The 25,837-nt window shown below is 45.2% G+C and overlaps 1 protein-coding gene across 2 annotated transcripts; it reads right to left on the bottom strand.

Moving 5' to 3' along the window:
• Window positions 1-25,837, bottom strand: TOR3A (torsin family 3 member A). 2 transcript variants are annotated; one of them, XM_059937290.1, is made up of 6 exons: window positions 25,510-25,837; window positions 24,258-24,371; window positions 23,411-23,676; window positions 21,612-21,790; window positions 1,475-1,599; window positions 1-885 (listed from the first exon to the last, which is right to left on the bottom strand). In XM_059937290.1, exons 1-6 carry the CDS (start codon window positions 25,775-25,777, stop codon window positions 635-637), a joined length of 1,203 nt encoding a protein of 400 aa, XP_059793273.1. In that variant the 5' UTR covers window positions 25,778-25,837; the 3' UTR covers window positions 1-634. The 2 variants fall into 2 exon arrangements, with proteins under 2 accessions (XP_059793273.1, XP_059793284.1); XM_059937301.1 differs by lacking the exon at window positions 24,258-24,371.

Here is a 25,837-nt window from a genome sequence, read left to right as displayed (position 1 = left end):
TTTTAGAAAAATACAAAATTTTAATATCTTTACATATGATACAATCATGTCAAGGTCCATAACTTAAAAAAAAATTCTTTAATTGATTTAAATCTGCAGAGCAGAACAAGTCTTAGCCTACACATACCTGATTTAAAAAAAAAAAAATCTTCCTCTGTGCACTTTTTCCTTCAGCCTGAGGCTCTTTCCTGATCTCACAGATAGAAGCTGATCAGCTTCCCTCTGGGAATAACAACTTGAAAGCTAACCCACCCAGTTCCTGCCACTGGTAAGCAGAAGTTCATTTTTCCCTTCTCTGTCAGTCACTGAGGATACTGCAGCCTCAGGCCCAACACCCAAGTCCAGGCATCTGCAGGCAGGAGCTGATATGCTAATAAATCCTTGGGATTTATCTCCCACATGACCTTCTCCAACCAGCTGGCCCACATTTTGGAATGTGGCTCTGTAAGGCACCAAGTGATTTTAAGAATTGGCTCTGTCTCTGATTTAAGGCCTCCCTTTTACACACCACTTGTGCTCGTGGCTGCTGGTGCTAGCCTGCCCCTCCAACCCGTTACGTCCTGGACAGTGTGCTGACAGGCCCCAGGATCCTATTAGTGGAAGGAAGGCAGCTTTGGAAGTTTTCTTCTAGCCCTCAAGGCAGGAAATAGTTAATTCTCTGGGAAACAGATTTGCATCCCTGAGAAGAGAAGAGTTGTTCCTCCTTGGGGACGTACACCATCATCTTGGCGACTTCATCTAGTGCCTCTTCCGTATACAGGAGCTCCTGGCTCAGGAAAGCATCACGTGCACACAGCCTCACGTGACGGTACTCCAGTGGCAGGAAGGGGATGAAGAAGTCAATCAGGTTTTCCTTCACAAGACAGCTGTGTCCAAAGCCACTGTCTAAAATCAAGAGCAAAGTTACATGGAGTCTGATTTGGGGCTGAACCCAACTGGAATTGTGAGGTGTCCCCTACCCTTAGGCCTGGGCAAGGTTTGTTCTTATATGCCAACTCCAGGAGGGCTGTCTGAACTTTATGTCAAGAACTATGCAACTGTGTCTTCCTTTAGGGAAACAGGGCTGTGATTAACTGGATGTGTGAGAGGGGGAGAGGGGCTATGCCTGCCAGGTTATGGTTTCATTGGATGGCAGAAAGCAGAAGGTGGAGTGACCCTACCTATCTGACTGGAGGCTGAGCCACTGAGGCTCTCGCAGTGAGACTTTCTTCCTCAGGGTCTGCATACTCCATAGACCACTGCCTGTGTGGCCACGGCCAACTATTTCCCTTACAAAGGACTTTCAGAAAAGGACTTCAGCTTTCTTGGCACTTTTCTAGTGCCTATCTGAAGCTGACAACGAGATAATTATATGGCGCATCCTCTGTGATCCTGAATACCCTATCTCATGAGTACACCTTCTAGTACATACACATTACCCCCCTCCTCCCCTCTCAACAGAGGCTTATTTTCTGCAAGGCTGGGAGTCACTTACCTGTGGATTCCACAATCTCAGCCTGGAGTTGGGGCTCCAAGTGCTCCATCCCAATTTCTTCCCGGGACCACCCAGCCTTAAGCAGGTTCAGGACTACCTCATTGATGATGTTGCCCCCAAGGTTACTGAAAGAGACAAGCCCGGTTAACAGATTCTGTTGTTGGTATTTTTAAATTGAAGTAGAGTTGATTTGCAATGTTGGGTTAGTTTCAGATGAACAACAAAGTGATTTAGTTTTTTATATATATATGTATTTTTCAGATTATTTTCCATTATAGGTGATTACAATATTGTTGGAAAATTTTCCATTATAGGTGATTATAATATTGTTGGGAATATCGTTCCCTGTGTTATACAGTAAATCCTTGTTGCTTATCTATTTTATATAGTGTCTGTAAATCCCGAACCCCTAATTTATCACCCCCCCCTTTCCCCTTTGGTAACCAGAACTTTGTTTTCTACGTCTGTGGATCTATTTCTGTTTTGTATATAGATTCATTTGTATTATTTTTTTAGATTCCACATATAAGTGATAGCACACAATATTTGTCTTTTTCTGACTGACTTCACTTAGTATGATATTCTCTAGGTCCATCCAGCAAAGGCAATATTTCTTTATTATGGCCGGTTAACATTCCATATGGTGTGTGTGTGTGTATACCACATCTTCTTAAATGAATCGTCTGTTGATAGGCATTTGGGTTGTTTCCATGTCTTGGCTATTGTAGAGTGCTGCTATGAACACTGGGGTGCATGTATCTTTTCAAATTAGAATTCTTATCATTTCTGGATATATGCTTAGGAGTGGGATTGCTGGATTACATGGTAGCTCTATTTTTAGTTTTCTGAGGAACCTCAACACTGGTTTCCATAGTGGCTGCACAAATTTACATTCCCACCAACAGTGTAGGAAGGTTCCCTTTTCTCTACACTCTCTCCAGTATTTGCAGACTTTTAGATGATAGCCATTCTGACCAGTGTGAGGTGACACCTCATTGTGGTTTTTTTTTTTTTTTAATTTATTTAATTAAATAATTTATTTTTGGCTGCGTTGGGTCTTCGTTGCTGCAGGCGGGCTTTCTCTAGTTGTGGCGAGTGGGGGGCTACTCTTCATTGTGGTGCGCAGGCTTCTCATTGCAGTGGCTTCTCTTGTTGTGGAGCATGGGCTCTAGGTCCGCGGGCTGATCAGTAGCTGTGGCTCGCAGGCTCTAGAGTGCAGGCTCAGTAGTTGTGGCGCATGGGCTTAGTTGCTCCGCGGCATGTGGGATCTTCCCTGACCAGGGATCGAACCTGTGTCCCCTGCATTGGCAGGCGGATTCTTAACCACTGCACCACCTCATTGCTTGGGTACTATGAGGGACCAGGGAAGTCCCCTCATTGTGGTTATGATTTGCATCTCTCTAATAATTAGCGATGTTGAGCATCTTTGGATGTGCCTGTTGGCCATCTGTATGTCTTTGGAGAAATGTCTATTTAGGTCTTCTGACCATTTTTTGATTTTTTTTTTTTTTGATATTGAGTTTTGTATGAGCTGTTTGTATCTTTCGGAAATTAAGCCCTTGTTGGTTGCATTACAAATATTTTCTCCCATTCCGTAGCAGGTTGTCTTTTCGTTTTGTTGATGGGTTCCTTTGCTATGCAAAAGCTTTTAAGTTTGATTAGGTCCTATTTGTTTATTTTTGCTTCTATTTCTTTTGCCTTGGGAGACCGATCCAAGAAAATATTGCCACAATTTATGTCAGAAAATGTTTTGCCTATGTTCTCTTCAAGGAGTTTTATGGTGTCATGTCTTAGATTTCATTATTTTTATATTTGGCTTCCAAATGAATAAGCTGACCACCGAAGCCATTGCATTGGTGACTGGAAGAATGGAGGTTGAGGGGCCTGGGCCTCCCCTCCTCCAGGAAATCTTATCGCAACACACCCTCCTGCTTTGTCACCCATTCTCCCTGCCTCACTCGCTTGTGACAAACACTGAGACGGTACTAGGTGCAGAGTGCACAAAGATGGTATGATGTAGATTTTTCCCTTGACTTCTGTGTGGAAGGAGAGGCACATGTGTGTGTGATTCCAGGACAGTGTGGCAAGGGCTAATGTAGGAGCAACTAGGGCCCAGGGAGAAGACTTCAGAGGGAAGAAGAGAATTCTGGGCAAATGTAGACTGAGTAGTGATCATCAGACACAAGGCAGGGAAGGGCACGTGTCCAGGCACGACAGTCAGAGGGCTTGTGGGGTTCAGGGGCTGCAAGTAGCTTGGAGAGGCTGGAGGAGCATAGGCATGAAAGGTAGGCTGAGCCTGGCGTGAGGTCTTTGTGAGCCATGCACTTGGATTTTAGCTTATGGGCCATGGAGAGCTGTTGAAGGGTTTTGAACTTGAGAGTATACGGTAGTAGGGTAGTCTGATCAACTTTACTTCCTAAGAAAGAAAATCCTTCTTGGGCCACAGTGGTTGGATTGAAGAGAAAGCTAGTCAGGGAGCTTTTTGCAGTAGTCCATGTTTAGAGGTGATGTAGGGAATGGAGAAGGGTTTAGAATTAGTGTAGGAGGCACAATTGACAGGACCTTGTAAGTGATGGATGTGAGAAGTGAGAGAAAGGAGGTCAACAAAGAAATCAAGTGTCTGCCTTGAGTGGCCTGCAGCCCCCTCAGCGAAAGTGGAATATAGGAGAAGGGTGGAGATGCCAGCTTGGATTTACACACGTTTGAGTGTTGTGCACTTGCCTGTGACCTCGCCAGGGGTTGTGATTTCACTGGGCAACTGGAATTGTGGGTCTAAAATACAGGAAAGAGGAGTGATTTAGAGATGAAGGGGAGAAGAAATCTTAGAGCTGGGAAGGAGGAAGTGGAGGCTGGGACTGGCAGCACGTCGTCCTCCCCACCCCTGATGGATATACTTCTCTCCACCCCACTGCACTCATCTCCCCTCCCAGGCCTTCTGCCAGCTCCTTAAACAAACCGAGCTCTGCCCTGCTTTTTCCTCAGGCCCAGCAGAGTGAGGGAATAAAATGAGTGAAGGAAACAGGGAGACAGGTGGCAAGTGAAGGGGTGGGGATCCAGTATTTCCATTCTGTTCTCATCAAGCTCTGACACTCAGGTATGTTAGCTCATTTGTCTTCTCATTTAGCATTTGAGTGTATCCTAGGGGCCAGGCTTGGGACACAGAGGAGGAGCTGGGTGGTTCTCTCCCTGCCTGCCTCCATGGACGGGCAAGGAGAGAGAGGCTGGGGCAGGCATCCTTTCCTGCCAAGTGATCCAATCTTCCTTCTTGTAGGGGCCAGTGTGCCCCTCACGGCTAGATTTCACCTGAGGCCATGAGCCCCCAGCTAGAGAGCCTGGGGGCTCCCTGCTCAAGTTCAGCTGCTCAGCCAGACTTCCCCTGACATCTGCAGCTGGGGAAGCTGCTTATGACAACACTCTTCTACTTCCTGAAGCTGTGGCCCTACTCCTCCTCCTGCAGGAAGGCCTGCCAGGCAGGTTGTCTGTGTACACGCAAGACCACAGTTGCATCAGCTGAGGCAAGACCTGCCCACTGCCAAGGGATTGCCCAATCCTGCATTCCTCACAGGAGGCAAAGGAGGGTTTACCTTTCCATGGGCTGCAGGACAAGCATCCAGGGTGAAAGGGAGAGGAACAGGATTCACTTCCTCAGCCCCAGGGGCACAGACTCCGGTGCCTTCCCCATTTCTACCCAGAAAGCCACCTAAGACTAAGTTTCTTGAGAGCATAAGCTTAGCCTCTTTGTGGTTACCCAGTGCCTAGCACCTATCAGGCACTCAATATTTATTAAATGTTTATTGAATAAATGGACATCCCTGCATGTTTGTCTACACTATCTGTCTCCACCTCCCTTCTGAATTTCTCCCCTTGTCCCACAGCCAATGTCCCTCTTCTTCCTCCACGTTACAGGCTTTATCTCACCCACCAATACATAACCTGGGCCCCTTTTCTATTCCAACCCCACCCCTAGTCTTCAGCTCCTCAGGCACCAACAATTACACCTTTAAACAGATGTTGCCTTCCCGGAACACTTCAATTCCCTTGCACATCCTCCCAGGTTGCCTGCTGACTGGGAGGTCTTAAGGGATCAAGGGACAGAAGGCACCTCTAGAGATGAACTCTCTCCCCTGGCTCTGGGACAGGACGACATGAAATCTCACCACAGAGGAAGGAGACTCAAAGGCCCCTCCAGAACTGTGATAACAAAACCCAGCCTTAACTGCTAAGTCTTCCCTGAAGAACAGATACAAACTTGACTCAATCATAATCTCTCTGAACCTTAGTTTCCTAATTTGTAAAATGAGAGACTTGAAGCAGACAATTTAAGAAGCCCTCCTTAGGTCACCTTGGATTCAATGGTCAGTCAACAAATAGACACTTCTGTGAGCACCTGCTATGTGCTGGGGTACAAGGCCTTTGATTCCATGAATAACTGATATTTGTATAGTTCTTTTCATTTTTCAAAGCCCTTTCTATCCATTCTTTTCCTGACAGCAGCCCAAAGAGAACAGGCATTAATTACCCTCTTCACTTTACAGCTTCAACGGAAGAGGCCAGTAGCTCTCATCCCCAGAGTTCCACTGTGCCTGTCCTGCCCTGTGACTCCATTCCCAGAGCCTTCTGTACTTGGTAGAAATGGGCAAAAGCAGTCAATGTTAGTTTTCTGGTACTTGGCCAGGGCCCCCAAATTCCTCAGGCCCAGATGAAGGACTGGCTGAGTGCTGGGGCAACAACTCTAGCCACAGCCCCGCTCCCCACTACACCCCCTGCTTCAGCTGCCACCTCCTCCTTTCTGCCATCTGACACCACCACTTTGCAGGGGGGCCAGCAAAGCCGCTAGCACTTCACTTCGAATAGCAGGTTTAGGATTTTTTTCAGGATTAAACAAACAACTGGCCTTACACTAGTGATTTGTTTACACCATCAATTTGAATCAGCTGTGCTTTTTTTTTCAAATATAAGAGTCCTCACCACACAGGTAAGGTTATCGTAGAAATCAAGTCCAGAGACACCATCTTCCCCCACCTATCATCACTAGACTAGCTGGAAACTTTGGGGTTTAGAGGTGCTGCTTTCTGGCTGCCCGAGGCAGGGGTGCGAGGTGCTGCACCGCACTGACAGCCTGGCTGGCCCACGGGCTCCATTCAGTCCACCCAGGCCTGTTGGGGACCACTGGCTCTCACGGGCCGGGCCCACACCAGGGCCACTGGAACTGGAAGCCATGTCCTCGCCTCTCTCTCACCAGTGTGCATCCTCCTCCCTAGGGGCTCAAAGGCTCCTTCAGGGCCAGTGCAGCCTCTGCATCCCTTATCACACTAGGCCCACAGGGCAGCTTGTCCGCAGTGGCTCTCTTCCTGGCCCTGCCTCCACTCTGCCAATGTCTGCTCATCAGGACCCCGTGGCCTCAGACAGTGCACAGACGCTGGGTCACTAGGGGGAAAGGGCAGGTGGTGGGACAGGGGCACTGCCAGTGGGTCGATGACCAAAATACTACAAACGCAAACATTTGCCTAGAGATAGCAGGGTCACCTGGGTCGCATTAGGAAATCCTGGCAACAGCAAGGGTGAAGTTTTCCAAGCTGAGAACTGGTGGGGAAGTCAGTGCCCTGGCACCTCGAGCCAAGCTGGGGAAAGGTTGGCCACAGCCACAAGGCAGAAGTGGGCTTGGCCTGGTAGGAGGGAGGAAGGAACCAGGCAGTGGAGGGGGAAAGAAGCCACGCGCGAAGTCGAAGGATCCCTGCAATAGAAAGGGCGTCCTGAGGTAGCTGGGCACTAGGCTTCCTTCCGTTCGGAGGGAAGGACTCTGCCTGCAGGAATGGTTCCAGGGGTCCCCTGCCCCGACCCCCTGCCAGGGCTTGGGTGGAGAAGCCTTGGGGAACCAAGGTGATTCCTTATTTCGCCTCCTTTGCATTTTGGAGCCCCTACCTAATTCACTGCAACAGGAAGAGATCTGCACTTCTGGGCTACCTCAGAAGGTGATAAGTAGTATCACAGAGTTTACTGTCCTTGCCTCCTAATTCTGATCACTCAAGTCATATTAGAAAAGCTTTCTCTACTTTTCTCTTAAAATCACCTTTGGGGGCTCCCAAAGGCCCTGCTTTGCAATGCACTGTAGTGTCCTGTCAGCCTTACTTATAGACCAGGAAGGACTTGCCACTAACACACCAAAATCCCAACCCAGCAACAGTTTAAACCAGTTCCACCTTGTCTTGTGGGTCCACAATGAAACAAGATCTGCCCTCCGCAGCTCACTCCTTCACACACACCAAGCCTGGATGAAAAACCAGATCCCTTACTTCTCCTCACAGGGTGTACCCTAAAGCTGGGGGAAATCCCCTAGCAAGCATGTACTGGCCTGCGGGAGGTGGGTAACCGTGGGGAGGAGTGCTTTGGCTTCCACTGAGTGCAAGAAGCTGCATGTGAAGCATTCGAGTTGGGCCAACAGGGACCCAAACTTGACTGCTAACAGACCTTGGGCAGGACTTTCTGTTGGAGCTGCCATAAAAAGATAGGATTGGACAGCTTGATTTCAAAATTAACTTTTTGCAAGCCATTTCTAGAGCCTGTGGCACACAGTAAGAGGGAACTCCTAGTGTGTACATTTCCAACTATATTACAAAGCTTTAGCAATCAAAGCAGTATGGTACTGGCATATAAACACACACACAGATAAATGGAACAGAACAGAGCCTGGAAATAAATCCACACATATATGGTTAATTAATTTACAACAGAGGAGCTACGAATATGCAATGGGGAAAGGACAGTCTCTTCAATAAATGGTACCAGGAAGCTACGTGCAAAAGAATGAACTCGACCACAAAAAAATGCTGGAACCGACCAAACAAGATATCCTACAACCAAAGACGAAGAAGAAACCACAATGAGACGGTAGGAGGGGCATAATTGCAATAAAATCAAATCCCATACCCGCTGGGTGGGCAACCCACAAACTAGAAAATAATTCTATCACAGAAGTTCTCCCACAGGAGTGAAAGTTCTGAGCCTGACGTTAGGCTCCCCAACCTGGGGGTCTGGCAACAGGAGGAGGAGCCCCAAGAGAATCTGGCTTTGAAGGCCAGTGGGGTGTGAGCACAGGAATTTCACAGGACTAGGGGAAACAGAAACTCCACTCTTGGAGGGTGCACACAACGTCTCGTGTGCACCAGGACCCAGGGAAAAAAGCAGTGACCTCATAAGAGCCTAGACAAGACCTACTTGCTGGTACTGGAGTCTCTCCTGTGGAGGCAGGGGGCAGCTGTGGCTCATTGTGGAGACAAAGACAATGGTGGCGGTAGTTCTGGGGAGTGCTCATTGGCATGAGCCCTGCTGGAGGCTGCTATTTTCTCACCAAGACCTGGACCCACAACAGCCTTCAGGCTCCAGTGCTGGGACCTCAGGCCGAACAGGGCAGGAACACAGCCACACCCCTCAGCAGACAGGGTGCTTAAAGTCTTCCTGAGCATACAGCTACCTGCTAAGCACACCCCTTGACATGGCCCTGCCCACCAGAGGGACAAGACCCAGCTCAACTGCAATCACAGAAAGTTATACAAAATGAAAAGGCAGAGGAATGTGTCCCAGATGAAGAAACAAGATAAAACCCCAGAAGAACAACTAAATGAAGTGGAGATAGGCAATCTACCTGAAAAAGAATTCAGAGTAATGACAGTAAAGATGATCCAAGATCTTGGAAAAAGAATGGAAGCACAGATCTAGAAGATAAATGTTTAACAAAGACCTAGAAGAACTAAAGAATAAGCAGACAGAGATGAACAATACAATAACTGAAATAGAAAATACACTAGAAGGAATCAATAGCAGAATAACTGAGGCAGAAGAACAGATAAGTGAGCTGGAAGACAGAATGGTAGGAATCACTGCCATGGAACAGAATAAAGAAAAAAGAATGAAAAGAAAAGAGGACAGTCTAGGAGACCTCTGGGACAACATTAAATGCAACAACATTCGCATTATAGGAGTCCCAGAAGGAGAAGAGAGAGAGAGAGGACCTGAGAAAATATTTGAAGAGATAATAGCTGAAAAATTCCCTAACATGGGAAAGAAAACAGTCACCCAAGTCCAGGAAGCACAGAGAGTCCCAGGCAGGATAAGTGCAAGGAGGAACGTGCTGAAACACACAGTAATCAAACTGACAAAAATTAAAGACAAAGAAAAATTACTAAAAGCAACAAATGACACATGAGGGAATTCCCATAAGGTTATCAGCTGATTTCTCAGCAGAAGAAACTCTGCAGGCCAGAAGGGAGTAGCATGATATATTTAAAGTGAAGAAAGGGAAGAACCTAAAACCAAGAATACTCTACCCAGCAAGGCTCTCATTCAGATTCAATAGAGAAATCAAAAGTTTTACAGACGAGCAAAAGCTAAGAGAATTCAGCACCACCAGACCAGCTTCGCGGCTTCTCTGGGCAGAAAAGAAAAGGCCACAACTAGAAACAAGAAAATTATGAATGGAAAAGCTGACTGGTGAAAGCGAACATACAGTAAAGGTAGGAAATCACCCACACACAAATATGATATCGAAACCAGCAATCATGAGAAAAGGTGAGTACAAATGCAGGATATTGGAAATGCATTTGAAATTAAAAGACCAGCAACTTAAAACAATCATGTTTATATACAGACTGTTATATCAAAACCTCATGGTAACCGCAAACTGAAAATCTACAATACATACACACACAAAAGAAAAAGGAATCCAAAAACAACACTAATGTTAGTCATCAAATCACAAGAGAAGAGAACAAAAGAGGAAAGGAAAGAAAAAAGACCTACAAAACGAATCCAGAACAATTAACAAAATGGCAATAAGAACATACATATCAATAATTATCATAGTACTTCCCTGGTGGCGAAGTGGTTAAGAATCTGCCTGCCAATGCAGGGGACATGGGTTCGAACCCTGGTCTGGGAAGATCCCACACGCCATGGAGCAACTAAGCCTGTGTGCCACAACTACTGAGCCTGCGCTCTAGAGCCTGTGAGCCACAACTACGGAGTCCACGTGCTACAACTACTGAAGCCTGTGCGCCTAGAGCCTGTGCTCCACAACAAGAGAAGCCACCACAATGAGAAGCCTGTGCACCGCAATGAAGAGTAGCCCCCACTCGCCGCAGCTAGAGAAAGCCTGAACACAGCAACGAAAACCCAACATAGCCAAAAATAAATAAAAAATAAATAAATTTATTAAAAAAGATTACCTTAAATGTAAATGGATTAAATGCTCCAACCAAAGGACACAGACTGGCTGAATGGATACAAAAACAAGACCTGTATATACGCTGTCTATAAGAGACCCACTTCAGACCTAGAGACACATGCAGACTGAAAGTGACGGGATGGAAAAAGGTATTTCATGCAAATGTAAATCAAAAGAAAGCTGGAGGAGCAATACTCATATCAGATAAAATAGATTTTAAAATAAAGAATGTTACAAGAGACAAGGAAGGACACTGCATAATGATCAAGGGATCAATCCAAGAAGAAGATACAACAATTATAAATATATATGCAACTAACATAGGAGCACCTCAATATATAAAGCAAATACTAAGAGCCATAAGAGGAGAAACTGACAGTAACACAAGAAGAGTGGGGGACTCTAACACCCCATTTTCATCAATGGACAGATCATCCAGACAGAAGATCAATAAAGAAACATAGGCCTTAAGTGATACATTAGACCAGATGGACTTACTCGATATTTATAGAGCAATCCATCCAAAAGTAGCAGAATACACATTTTTCTCAAGTGCACATGGAACATTCTCCAGGATCACATGCTGGGCCACAAAGCAACCCTCGGTAAATTTAAGAAAACTGAAATAATATCAAGCATCTTTTCCAACCACAACACTGAGAACTCAACTACAAGAAAAAAACTAAAAACACAAACACGTGGAGGCCAAACAGTATGCTACTAAACAACCAGTGGATCACTGAAGAAATCAAAGAGGAAATAAAAAAATACCTAGAGAAAAATGAAAATTAAAGCACGATGATCCAAAACCTAGGGGATGCAGAAAAAGCAGTTCTAAGAGGGAAGTTTATAGCAATACAATCTTACCTCAGGAAACAAGAAAAATCTCAAACAACCTAACTTTATTCCTAAAGCACTAGAGAAAGAAGAACAAAACCCAAAGTTAGTAGAACAAAATAAATCATAAAGATCAGAGCAGAAGTAAATGAAATAAAGACGAAGAAAATAGAAAAGATCAATGAAACTAAAAGCTGGTTCTTTGAAAAGATAAACAAAATTGATAAACCTTTAGCTAGACTCATCAAGAAAAAAAGGGAGAGGGCTCAAATCAATGAAATTAGAAATGAAAAAGAGAAGTTACAACAGACAACACAGAAATACAAAGGATCATAAGAAACTACTACAAATAACTATATACCAATAAAATGGACAACCTAGAAGAAATAGACAAATTCTTAGAAAGGTACAATTTCCCAAGACTGACCCAGTAAGAAACAGAAAATATGAACAGACCAATCACAAGTACTGAAATTGAAACTGTGATTAAAAAACTCCCAACAAACAAAAGTCCAAAACCAGATGGCTTCACAGACGATTCTATCAAACATTTAGAGAAGAGTTAACACCTATCTTTCTGAAACTATTCCAAAACAATTGCAGAGGAAGGAACACTCCTAAATTCATTCTGAGGCCCCATCACTCTGATAGCAAAACCAGACAACGATACCACAAAAGAAGAAAATTACAGGCCAATATCACTGTTGAACATAGACACAAAAATCCTCAACAAAATACTAGTAAACCGAACCCAACTGTACATTAAGAGGATCATATACCATGATCAAGTGGGATTTATCCCAGGTATGCAAGGATTTTTCAATATCTGCAAATCAAAAAATTCTTCAACAAATTGAATTATAAAAACCATATGATCATCTCAGAGATGGCAGAGTAGGACGTGCGCTCACTCCCTCTTGCAAGAGCACCAGAATCACAATTAAATGCTGAACAATCATCGACAGGAAGACACTGGAACTCACCAAAAAAGATATCCCATATGCAAAGACAAAGAAGAAGGCGCAATGAGACGGTAGGAGGGGTGCAATCACGATAAAATCAAATCCCTTAACCGCTGGGTGGGTGACTCACAAACGGGAGAACAATTATACCACAGAAGTCCACTCACTGGAGTGAAGGTTCTGAGCCCCACGTCACGCTTTTCAACCTGAGGGTCCGGCAACAGGAGGAGGAATTCCCAGAGAATCAGACTTTCAAAGCTAGCAAGATTTGATTGCAGGACTTTCAAAGGACTGGGGGAAACAGAGACTCCATTCTTGGAGGGCACACAGAAAGCAGTGGGCACATCAGGATGCAGGGGAAGGAGCAGTGACCCCACAGGAAATTGAACCAGACATACCTGCGTGCTGGAGGGTCTCCTGCAGAGGCGGGGGCCGGCTGTGGCTCACCGCAGGGACAAGGACATTGGCAGCAGAAGTTCTGGGAAGTACTCCTTGGAGTCCACCAAAGAGTCCACCATTAGCCCCACCAAAGAGGCCATAGGCTCCAGTGCTGGGTTGCCTCGGCCCAAACAACCAACAGGGAGGGAACTCAGCCCCACCCATCAGCACACAGATTAAACTTTTGCTGAGCTCTGCCCACCAGAGCAACACCCAGCTCTACCCATCACCGGTCCCTCCCATCAGGAAGCTTGCACAAGCCTCTTAGATAGCCTCATCTACCAGACAGCAGAGAGCAGAGGCAAGAAGAACTACAATCCTGCAGCCTGTAGAACGAAAACCACATTCACAGAAAGACAGACAAAATGAAAAGGCAGAGGACTATGTACCAGAAGAAGGAACAAGATAAAACCCCAGAAAAACAACTAAATGAAGTGGAGATAGGCAACCTTCCAGAAAAACAATTCAGAATAATGATAGTGAAGATGATCCAGGACTTTGGAAAAAGAATGGAGGCAAAGATCGAAAAGATGCAAGAAATGTTTAACAAAGACCTAGAAGAATTAAAGAACAAACAAACAGAGATGAACAATACAATAACTGAAATGAAAAATACACTAGAAGGAATCAACAGCAGAATACCTGAGGCAGAAGAACAGATAAGTCACCTGGAAGACAGAATAGTGGAAATCACTGCTGTGGAACAGAAGAAAGAAAAAGAATGAAAAGAAATGAAGACAGCCTAAGAGACCTCTGGGAGAACATTAAATGCAACAACATTCGCATTATAGGGATCCCAGAAGGAGAAGAGAGAGAAAGGACCAGAGAAAATATTTGAAGAGATTATAGTCGAAAACTTCCCTAACATGGGAAAGCAAACAGTAAACCAAGTCCAGGAACACAGAGAGTCCCAGGCAGGATAAACCCAAGGAGAAACACGCCGAGATACATAGTAATCAAATTGACAAAAATTAAAGACAAAGAAAAATTATTAAAAGCAACAAGGGAAAAACGACAAATAACGTACAAGGGAACTCCCATAAGGTTAACAGCTGACTCCTCAGCAGAAACTCTACAAGCCAGAAGGGAGTGGCACGATATATTTAAAGTGATGAAAGGGAAGAACCTACAACCAAGATTACTCTACCCAGCAAGGATCTCAATCAGATTCAATGGAGAAATCAGAAGTTTTACAGACAAGCAAAAGCTAAGAGAATTCAGCACCTCCAAACCAGCTCTACAACAAATGCTAGAGAAACTTCTCGAAGTGGGAAACACAAGAGAAGGAAAGGACCTACAAAAACAAACCCAAAACAATTAAGAAAATGGTAATAGGAACATACATATCGATAATTACCTTAAATGTGAATGGATTAAATATTCCAACCAAAACACACAGGGTCACTGAATGGATACAAAAACAAGACCCATATATATGCTGTCTACAAGACACCTACTTCAGACCTAGGGACACATACAGACTGAAAGTGAGGGGATGGAAAAAGATATTCCATGCAAATGGAAATCTAAAGAAAGGAGTAGCAATACTCATATCAAATAAAACGACTTTAAAATAATGTTACAAGGAAGACAAGGAAGGACACTACATAATGACCAAGGGATCAATGCAAGAAGATAGAACAATTATAAATATATATGCACCCAACATAGGAGCACCTCAATACATAAGGCAACTGCTGACAGCTATAAAAGAAGAAATCGACAGTAACACAATAATAATGGGGGACTTTAATGCCTCACTTACACCAATGGACAGATCATCCAGACAGAAAATTAATAAGGAAACACAAGCTTTAAATGGCACAACAGACCAGAGAGATTTAATTGATATTTATAGGACATTTCATCAGAAAACAGCAGATTACACTTTTTTCTCAAGTACACATGGAACATTCTCCTGGATCATGTCTTGGGTCACAAATCAAGCCTCAGTAAATTTAAGAAAATTAAAATCATATCAAGTGTCTTTTTTGATCATAACGCTATGAGATTACAAATAAATTACAGGGAAAAAACCGTAAAAAACAGAAACACATGGAGGCTAAACAATACTTTACTAAATAAGCAAGAGATCACTGAACAAATCAAAGAGGAAATAAAAAAATACCTAGAGACAAATGACAATGAAAACACAATGATCCAAAACCTATGGATGCAGCAAAAGCAGTTCTAAGAGGGAAGTTTACAGCAATACAAGCCTACCTCAAGAAATAAGAAAAATCTCAAATAAACAATCTAACCTTACACCTAAAGGACCTAGAGAAAGAAGAAAACAAAACCCAAAGTTAGTAGAAGGAAAGAAACCATAAATATTGGAGCAGAAATAAATGAAATAGAAACAATAAATGAAAGGAATAGCAAAGATCAATAAAACTAAAAGCTGGTTCTTTGAGAAGATAAACAAAATTGATAAACCTTTAACCAGACTCCAAGAAAAAGAGGGAGAGGACTAAAATCAATAAAATTAGAAATGAAAAAGGAGACGTTACAACGGACACCGCAGAAATACAAACCATCCTAAGAGACTACTACAAGCAACTCTATGCCAATAAAATGGACAACCTGGAAGAAATGGACAAATTCTTAGAAAGTTATAACCTTCTAAGACTGAACCAGGAAGAAATAGAAAATATGAACAGACCAATCACAAGTAATGAAATTGAAACTGAGATTAAAAATCTTCCAACAAACAGAAGTCCAGGACCAGATGGCTTCACAGGTGAATTCTATCAAACATTTAGAAAAGACCTAACACCCATCCTTCTCAAACTCTTCCAAAAATTGCAGAGGAAGGAACACTCCCAAACTCATTCTACGAGGCCACCGTCATCCTGATACCAAAACCAGACAAAGATACTACAAAAAAAGAAAATTACAGACCAATATCACTGATGAATATAGATGCAAAAATCCTCAACAAAATACCAGCAAACAGAATCCAACAACACATTAAAAGGATCATACACCATGATCAAGTGGGATTTAACCATATTAACAAATGGAAGAATAAAAGCCATATGATCATCTCAATAGAGCAGAAAAAGCTTTTGACAAAATTCAACACCCATTTATGATAAAAACTCTCCAGAAAGTGGGCATAGAGGGAACTTACCTCAACATAATAGAGGCCATATACGACAAACCCACGGCAAACATCATTCTTAGGTGAAAAACTGAAAGCATTTCCTCTATTATCAGGAAAAAGACAAGATTGTCCACTCTTGCCACTATTATTCAACATAGTTTTGGAAGTCCTAGCCACAGCAATCAGAGAAGAAAAAGAAATAAAAGGAATCCAAACTGGAAAAGAAGAAGCAAAACCGTCACTGTTTGCAGATGACATGATACTATACGTAGAGAATCCTAAAGATGCCACCAGAAAACTACTAGAGCTAATCAATGAATTTGGTGAAGTTGCAGGATACAAAATGCGCAGAAATAGCTTGCACACCTATACACTAACAACGAAAGATCAGAAAGAGAAATTAAGGAAATAGTCCCATTCAACACTGCAACAAAAAGAATAAAATACCTAGGAATAAACCAACCTAAGGAGGTAAAAGACCTGTACTCAGAAAACTATAAGACACTGATGAAAGAAATCAAAGATGACACAAACAAGTGGAAAAATATATCATGTTCTTGGATTGGAAGACTCAATATTGTGAAAATGACTATCCTACCCAAAACAATCTACAGATTCAATGCAATCCCTATCAAATTACCAATGGCATTTTTTACAGAACTAGAACAAAATGTCTTAAAATTTGCATGGAGACACAAAAGACCCCAAATAGTCAAAGCAATCTTGAGGGAAAAAAACGGAGCTGGAGGAATCAAACTCTGACTTCAGACTATACGACGAAGCTACAGTAATCAAGACAATATGATACTGGCACAAAAACAAATATAGATCAATGGAACAGGACAGAAAGCCCAGAGATTAAACCCACACACCTATGGTCAACTAATCTATGACAAAGGAGGCGAGGATATACAATGGAGAAAACACAGTCTCTTCAATAAGTGGTGCTGGGAAAACTGGACAGGTACATGTAAAAGAATGAAATTAGAACACTCCCTAACACCATACAAAAAAATAAACTCAAAATGGATTAAAGACCTAAATGTAAGACCGAACTCCATAAAACTCTTAGAGGAAAACATAGGAATAACACTCTTTGACATAACTCACAGCAAGATCTTTTTTGACCCACCTCCTAGAGTAATGGAAATAAAAACAAAAATAAACAAATGGGACCTAATGAAACTTAAAAGCTTTTGCACAGCAAAGGAAACTATAAACAAGACAAAAAGGCAACCCTCAGAATGGGAGAAAATATTTGCAAATGAAATTGATGGACAAAGGATTAATCTCCAAAATATATAAACAGCTCATGCAGCTCAATATTAAAAAAACAAAAAATCCAAAAATGGGCAGAAGACCTAAATAGACATTTTTCCAAAGAAGACATACAGATGGCCAAGAGGCACATGAAAAGCTGCTCAACAGCACTAATTATTAGAGAAATGCAAATCAAAACTACAATGAGGAATCACCTCACACCAGTTAGAATGGGCATCATCAGAAAATCTACAAACAACAAATGCTGGAGAGGGTGTGGAGAAAAGGAACCCTCTTGCACTGCTGGTGGGAATGTAAATTGATACAGCCACTATGGAGAACAGTATGGAGGTTCCTTAAAAAACTAAAAATAGAATTACCATATGACCCAGCAATCCCACTACTGGGCATATACCCAGAGAAAACCGTAATTCAAAAAGACACATGCACCCCAATGTTCATTGCAGCACTATTTACAATAGCCAGGTCATGGAAGCAACCTAAATGCCCATCAGCAGATGAATGGATAAAGAAGATGTGGTACATATATACAGTGGAATATTACTCAGCCATAAAAAGGAACGAAATTGGGTCATTTATAGAGATGTGGATGGACCTAGAGACTGTCATACAGAGTGAAGTAAGTCAGAAAGAGAAAAACAAATATCATATATTAATGCATATATATGGAATCTAGAAAAATGGTACAGATGAACCGGTTTGCAAGGCAGAAACAGAGACACAGAAGTAGAGAACAAACATACAGACACCAAGGGGGGAAAGCGGTGGGGGGGTGGGGGGGTGGGATGAATTGGGAGATTGAGATTGACATATATACACTAATATGTATAGATAACACGGGGTCTACTCTTCGTTGCGGTGTGCGGTCTTCTCTTTGCGGTGGCTTGTCTTGTTGTGGAGCACGGGCTCTAGGTGCACGGGCTTCAGTAGCTGTGGCACATGGGCTCAGCAGTTGTGGCTCGCGGGCTCTAGAGTGCAGGCTCAGTAGTTGTGGCGCATGGGCTTAGTTGCGCCGCGGCATATGGGATCTTCCCAGACCAGGGCTCGAACCCGTGTCCCCTGCATTGTCAGGCAGATTCTTAACCACTGCACCACCAGGGAAGCCCCCTCATTTTTGCCACTTTTATTCAACATAAGTTTTGGAAGTCCTAACCATGGCAATCAGAGAAGAAAAAGATATAAAAAGAAAAGGAATTCAAATTGGAAAAGAAGTAAAACCATCACTGTTTGCAGATTACATGATACAATACACAGAAAATCCTAAAGATGCTACCAGAAAACTACTAGAGCTCATCAATGAATTTGGTAAAGTGACAGGATACAAAATTAATACACAGAAATCTGTTGCATTTCTATACACTAACAACAAAAGATCAGAAAGGGAAATTAAAGAAACAATCCCATTTACCATTGCATCAAAAAGAATAAAATACCTAGGAATAAACCTACTTAAGGAGCCAAAAGACCTGTACTCCAAAAACTGTAAGACGCTGATAAAGAAATCAAAGATGACACAAACAGATGTAAAGATATACCATGTTCTTATATTAGAAGGATCAATACTGTCAAAATGACTATACTACCCACGGCAATCTACAGATTCAATGCAATCCCTATCAAGTTATTGTACCAATGGCATTTTTTTCACAGAAATAGAACAAAAAATTTTATAATTTGTATGGAGACACAGAAGACCCCAAATAGCTAAAGCAATCTTAAGAAAGAATAACAGAGCTGGAGGAATCAGGCTCCTTGCCTTCAGAGTATACTACAAAGCTACAGGCATCAAAACAGTATGGTACTGGCACAAAAACAAATATAGATCAATGGAACAGGATAGAAAGCCCAGAGATAAACCCATGCACCTAAATGTCCATTAACAGAGGAACGGATAAAGAAGATGTGGTACATATATACAGTGGAATATTACTCATCCATTAAAGAATGAAATAATGGATGGACCTGGAGATTATAATACTAAGTGAAGTAAGTCAGACAGAGAAAGACAAATATCATATGATATCACTTATATGTGGAGTCTAAAAAAAAAGTGATGCAAATGAACTTACTACAATCCAGAAACAGATTCACAAACTTAGAAAATAAACTTACGGTTACCAAAGGAGAAAGGTGGGGGGGAGGGATAAACTGGGAGTTTGGGATTGATATATACACACTACTATATTTAAAATGGATAACCAACAAGGACCTATTGTATAGCACAAGGTGCTATGCTCAATATTCTGTAATAACCTAAAGGGAAAAGAATTTGAAAAAGAATAGATACATGTATATGTATAACTGAATCACTTTGCTGTACACCTGCAACTAACACAACATTGTTAATCAACTATAATCCAATAGAAAATAAAAAATTTTTAAAAATGGATTAAAGACTCGAACTTAAGACCTGAAACCATAAAATTCCTAAGAGAAAACATAGGCAGTAAGTTACTTGACATTGGTCTTAGCAAATATTTTTTGGATTTGACACCAAAAGCTAAGGCAACAAAAATAAACAAGTGGGACTACATCAAACCAAAAAGCTCCTGCACAGCAAAGGAAACCATCAACAAAACAAAAAGGCAGGGACTTCACTGAGGTCCAGTGGTTAAGACTCTGCGCTCCCAATGTAGCGGGCCCAGGTTTGATCCCTGGTCAGGGAACTAGATCCCGCATGCTGCAACTAACAGGCCACGTGCCGCAAGTAAAAGAGCCCGCATGCCACACCTAAAGATCCCGCACGCAGCAACGAAGATCCTGTGTGGCACAACTAAGACCCGGCATGGCCAAATAAATAAATAAATAATAAAACAAAACAAAACAGCAACCTACTGAATGGGAGAAAATATTTGCAAATCATATATCTGATAAGGGGTTAGTATCCAAAATATATAAAGAACTCATACAACTCAATAGCAAAAAAAATCCAATTAAAAAATGGGCAGATCTGAATTGACATTTTTCCAAAGAAGACATACAAGTGGCCAACAGGTAGACAAAAAGGTGCTCAACATCACTAATCACGGGGGATATTACGCAAATCATAACAGGTATGAGATACCACCTCATACCTCTTAGAATCGCTATCATTAAAAAGACAAGAAATAACCAGTGTTGGTAAGGCTGTGGAGAAAAGGGAACACTTGTGTATCATTGGTGGGAATATAAATTGGTGCAACCACTACGGAAAACAGTATGGAGGTTCCTCAAAAAATTAAAAATACAACTACCATATGATCCAGCAATTCCACTTCTGGGCATTTATCCAAAGATAATGAAAACACTAACTTGAGAAGATATCTGCACTCCCATGTTCACTGCAGTATTATTCACAATAGCCAAGGTAAGAAATAACCTGTGTCCATCAACAGATGAATGGATATAGAAAAAAATGTGTGTGTGTGTGTGTATACATATACATACATATATATATAATGGAATATTATTCAGCCATAAAAAAGAAGGAAATCTTGCTATTTGCAACAACATGGATGGACCTTGAAGGCATTATGCTGAGTGAAATAGGTCAGACAGAGAAAGACAAATAAGACAAATACTGTACGAACTTCAAGTAATAAACAAGTCATGGGGATGTAATGTACAGCATGGTGGCTTTAGTAAATAATACTGTAGTGCATATTTGGAAGTTGCTAAGAGAGTACATATTAAAAGTTCTCATCACAAGAACAAAAAGGTTTTGTAACTAGTATGGTGACAGATGTTAACTAGACTTATTGTGATCACCTCACAATATAAACAAATAGCTAATCACGCTGTCCACCTGAAACTAATATGTCAATTATACCTCAATTAAAAAAGAACACTTAATGTCCTTCTAAGAGGGGACTCCCAGTGTCCTTCCCTCAGGAGGCTATGTACTAACTGGGGAGTCTGAGGGGAGCCTCCCCATCCTAAGAGAACCATGGAGGAGGTCAGATGAGGGACAGCTTGTCCTCCCCAGGCTGGTCCTGGGAGTTAGTTAGCTGGCCTGTGCTGGGGGAGGGGATGTCAGAGTCCTTCAGAAGTGCTTGGCAGAATCAAGGCAGAAGCAGGGAGACCTAAGGCTCCCCGCCCCTGCTGCCACCCAGTCAGCTGGGCTTCTGTTTTCTCTCCCGGAGTTTGTGTTGGTCTCCCTTTTGGAAAAGAGTGGGCAGCCTAGGACAGCGTGGAAGCCCTCCACCGCCGGCTTACAGGCCAAGTAACAGCTCCCAGGCCTGGCACTCACAGCGCCTGGACAGGCTTCTTCCTCCCCTCACCCAGTCCTCCTGACTTTTGTTCCCCAGACCTCACCTGAGAAAAAGAAAGATGGTTCTCGGGGACTTGGCCCTCGGGTTCTCGGGGGCCTGGCGTTCCAGGTGTGGCCTGAGGGCCTCCAGCAGTCCTGGGTGCAGCTTCTCAGCCTCATCTAAAATGAACAGGGTCTGGTGGCAGTGCTCCTGCGTCTTCCTGATCTGGCTTGCCAGCTGCTCCTGCACAGAATACAGGGAGCTGCTGAGGTGCAGTGGGAGGCACCTTCTAGCCCCGAGGGCCCCGGTGAGGCACTGGTTTCCCCAGGGCACCTGCAATGGATCACCTGGAGCTGGGTTCCACCGCAGAACCACCAATCCAAACCTCCGGGGGTGGAGCTAGGGCATCTGCCTCTAATGAGCTTCCCAGGTGATTCTCCTGTGCCCTGAGGTTTGAAAGCCAACTAGGTGGAGCCAGCCTGGGGAAAGGGAGAGGGTCCTTGGGAAACGGCCCCAGCCATGCTCCCTCCCCTTCAGGATGAGTTTCCCTCCCAGAACTAACCCTAACTCACCCTCCCCAAGGATAGGAGTCAGGCTCTCACACGGGGGTGACAGGCAGAGATAGGCTCGAATGCCCACAGGTGCCGTCTTGAATTCCCACAAGCAGAGCACCTGCTGGCACCAGGCTGGGCTCTCAGGGAAGAACCCAGGGGAGGACCTGTCTGGGACCCAGCCAACTCAAAACTGGGGTTCCCCACCCCAGGCAGGATAGTAAGCGCTCTAGTGAAAAGATGCTGCTCTACAGGGTTCAGGAGAACAGGGCCAGCTCCTGCCCCAGGGTGGGGTGTTTTAGCAGAGCCCACACTCACCATCCACCTCTAGCCTTCCTGGATTCTGACTTCAGCCCCCTGTCTCCCCAGAGTGTGTGTGAGAGGATGGGCAGGGTATGAGAGAGAGAGTGCACACGGTTTTCACAGTGGGGAAGCTGAGATTCACAGCTGTTTTACTGCAAAGCCAGCCAGTTCTTTCTGGGAAGGCCCGGCTGACCAGCTGCCTGCCCTTAGAACACGTTAGCCTACCCCTGCCCTCCCGGGCCGCACTGAAACTGCCAGGCAATCTGTCCTCAAAGGCTTACATAATCTTCCCAGGTTAACACACTCCAAATATTGGAACTAAAAGCCAAAGGTAGACACAGTCACCTCTGTCATGCTGCAGTGGGGTTTGGTCATCGTATGGCTAACATGTCTGAATGAATGAAACCCAAAATAGCAGAGCAGCAGAGACACTTTCTGCCCTCCACTTGTTGACATATAATGAGTAGTTTTGGGAAGACATGGAAAAATTACTTACGATAAGCCTGCTTAAAAAAACAGTGGGATATGCAACTTTCTGTCCAATATAATTACAGTGACATAAAAGAGCGCAGGGGAATGGCCTGAAGGAAGTACACCAAAATGCTAACTGTGGTGGTGTCCGTGTGGGGAGATTATGATAAAGTTTTTGCTTTCTCTGTTCCACACTTCCTGAGGCACTTCCACTATTTCCGCGACAGAAAAATTTAACACACGAAGTGTCTGGTTAAGCTCAGTGTCTGGCCTCTCCTGTATGGCAGGGAGGGCGACAGCTCGGCACGAATAGTGTTCGGGACATCACTCTTTCCTCCACGTGTTCAGGGCCTCATCTGTGTGGAGTGGATGCCTCTGTGGGTTACAGGTTCCTTCGCAACGGCGGCCCCGTCCTCCAACCGCCACACCCAGGGCTGGCTTCAGCCCCCGTCCCAGCACAGGGGCCTGCGCCTCAGCTGCCGGAGCCTCAGCCGGACCCAGCCCCGCTGGCCCAGCTCCCCGGCACAGCCGGCCTCACCTGGTACAGGTCCACATACTTGTGGTGAGGGAAGTGCAACGTGGCGATGAACACCTTGACACAGTCGCTCCTCAGCCCGTCCCGGTACAGGTTCTCTGCCAGCATCCGCGCCACGAAGTTCTTGCCTGTGCCAGACCAGCCGTGGAACGACAGAGCCAGGGCCTTGTCTGGCCGGGGCAGCTCCAAGTAGCCCCTGGCTGCTGTCAGGACCAGCTCCCGGGCCAGGTGCTGGCCGTGCAGGCGCACGCGCAGGTCCGCCTCTAGGCCTAGGGCCAGGAAAGAGCCATGCTGAGAGGTGCGCACAGGCGCGTCCCCACCAGGCTCGGCGACAGCCGAGAGACTGAGCACCTCTGAACGTCTATGAGGTGGGAGCCATCCTGTTTGGTGGCCTCAGGACAAGAAGCCACTGGGCAGACCTTGCAGCGGAAGAGATTCAGGGCTATTTTCTGAAGAGTTTTGAGAAATCAAGGTTGACTTGACCCTTTCTGAAGGCCCTGAAGACACCCCAGAAGGGTTGGCAGAATCCTATCCAGAGGAGGAAGTTGCTCCCACCCAGAAGTTTCAGGACCCCCTAAATATTTTATGGAGACACCCTCATTTTATTCATTCTAATTCAACTCAGCAAACACCTACTGAAGGCAGCTAGTGTGTGCAAAGCCCTCCTCCAAGGCCTTCCTTCCTCTCAGCCATGAGGTTGTAGGGTTTCGATCAGGAGCCGCGGTGGACACAGGGAGGGTGTGCTGCCAGCTGTGGGCAGGCTGAGGTTGGGTCCCTTCACCCTAGCATTTTCCTGAATTGCCTCCCCTCCCCACAGATTCCTGGGCCTTAGGGCCATGTAAGGTCCAACCTGTGAAGTTATTGATGATCCTGCAGTCCCCACTGTCACAACAGTCCTGGAAGCTGCAGTACCAGGTGGTCAGGATATCCAGGTACTGCTGGCCCAACAGGGGAAGGCTCCAGCCTGGAAAAGGAGGAGCTGTGAGACAGGGACGGAGCCCAGGCCCCAGGGAGAGCTGAGCACTGCATCCCTTCTCCCGTCCTCTCTCCAGAGCCACTCCCCGCTGCTCTGCCCTGGGCCTTCCTTGTGCCGCACTAGGGAATGGGCACAAGTGGGCACCTCCGGCTATGAGGAAGTAGATGGCCTTGCTATATACAGATGCAGCTCCAGCTGCAGCAAAAGCTCAGTTTACTCAACAAATAAGCCTTAAGCATTTGTGCCAGACGTGTAAGAAACCCAGGCCCTGCCTGCAAGGAGTTTGGAGCCTAGGAGGGAGACACACAGTAACTGGTGATTATCATTCTTCCTACTTGCTTTGGATTGCAGAATCATCTGATCACGGCCAACCCCAAGTATCTCAATTCTTTTATCAAATGTCAATTTGAATATGCCCAGCATTAGCAAAAACGAAACAAAAACCATTCACTGGAATTTAGAACTCTCGATTTAAATGGAAGATGTTTCTAGCACCACTGCAGCATTACCATTACAGTACTATTACAGGACCTAGAATTAACGACATCGACTGCAAGGAGCCTCAGAGATCACTGGGTCCACGACGGTGACGTGACAACCCTGCCTCACAATCTGTCAGTGACAGAGAATAAATCAGAACTCAGGTCCGGTGGACTCATAGCCCAGCCTCCGCCACCAGAAGCAGCAAAGGGGAAGGAGAAGGTACTTGGGGGTGTATCCAACCGGGGACTTTCCTTAAAGCCATCAAGAAGGTGGGCAAGAGCAGCTCCTTGGAATAACGCCAGGGCAGGTTCGGAGACAGCAAGGAAGTGTGAGCCGCCTGGACGAGTCAAGAACGGGCGACGTGGGGGAGCGCAGCCAGGCCCACTCGTATGCACAAGGGCGCTGCGCCAGGGCTGGGAACGAGGGCAGTGACGGGCCTTCCTGGTCCCGCAGAGGCTCCCTGCCCTCAGCCTGGCCCAAAGGCTGGGCGGAATAGCAAAGCCGGCGGCTAAGGTGCCCGCCTGGTGACCCCGATCACAATGGCCCAGGGCAGGCGCGAGGCTCTGACCTCCGTGCCCGGATTCCATCGTGCCTCGCGCATCCAGCCCGCGCGCTCCCGCCCTCCTGAGCCGGCGGGTCTTACCCAGGGGCCGCGCCGGCGCCTCCTCATCCTGCCTACAGCCGTCGGGCCACACGCGGCAGCTGAAGAGAGCCCAGTAGCGTCTGCAAAGGGCGCCGGCCGCCCTCAGCCGCTCCCGCAGGCCCTGGAAGGCCGGCCAGGACCCGGCCTCGCCCGCCTCCTCGGCCCCCTCCTTCGGCCTCGCGCGGCTGCCGTGTCCCCACGTGCCCGGGGGCGGCAGCAGCAGGAGCAGCAGCAGGGGCCAGAGCGGACCCCGCAGGCCGCGAAGCATGGCCAGGTCGGCAGCCGGTCCCTCCGCCGCCCGCCCTCCACGGCCCTTTCCAGCCCACGG

Source organism: Balaenoptera ricei, chromosome 1 (genome assembly GCF_028023285.1).
Source record: "Balaenoptera ricei isolate mBalRic1 chromosome 1, mBalRic1.hap2, whole genome shotgun sequence".
Lineage (NCBI taxonomy): Eukaryota > Metazoa > Chordata > Mammalia > Artiodactyla > Balaenopteridae > Balaenoptera > Balaenoptera ricei.
This window is presented reverse-complemented; position numbering and strand designations above follow the sequence as displayed.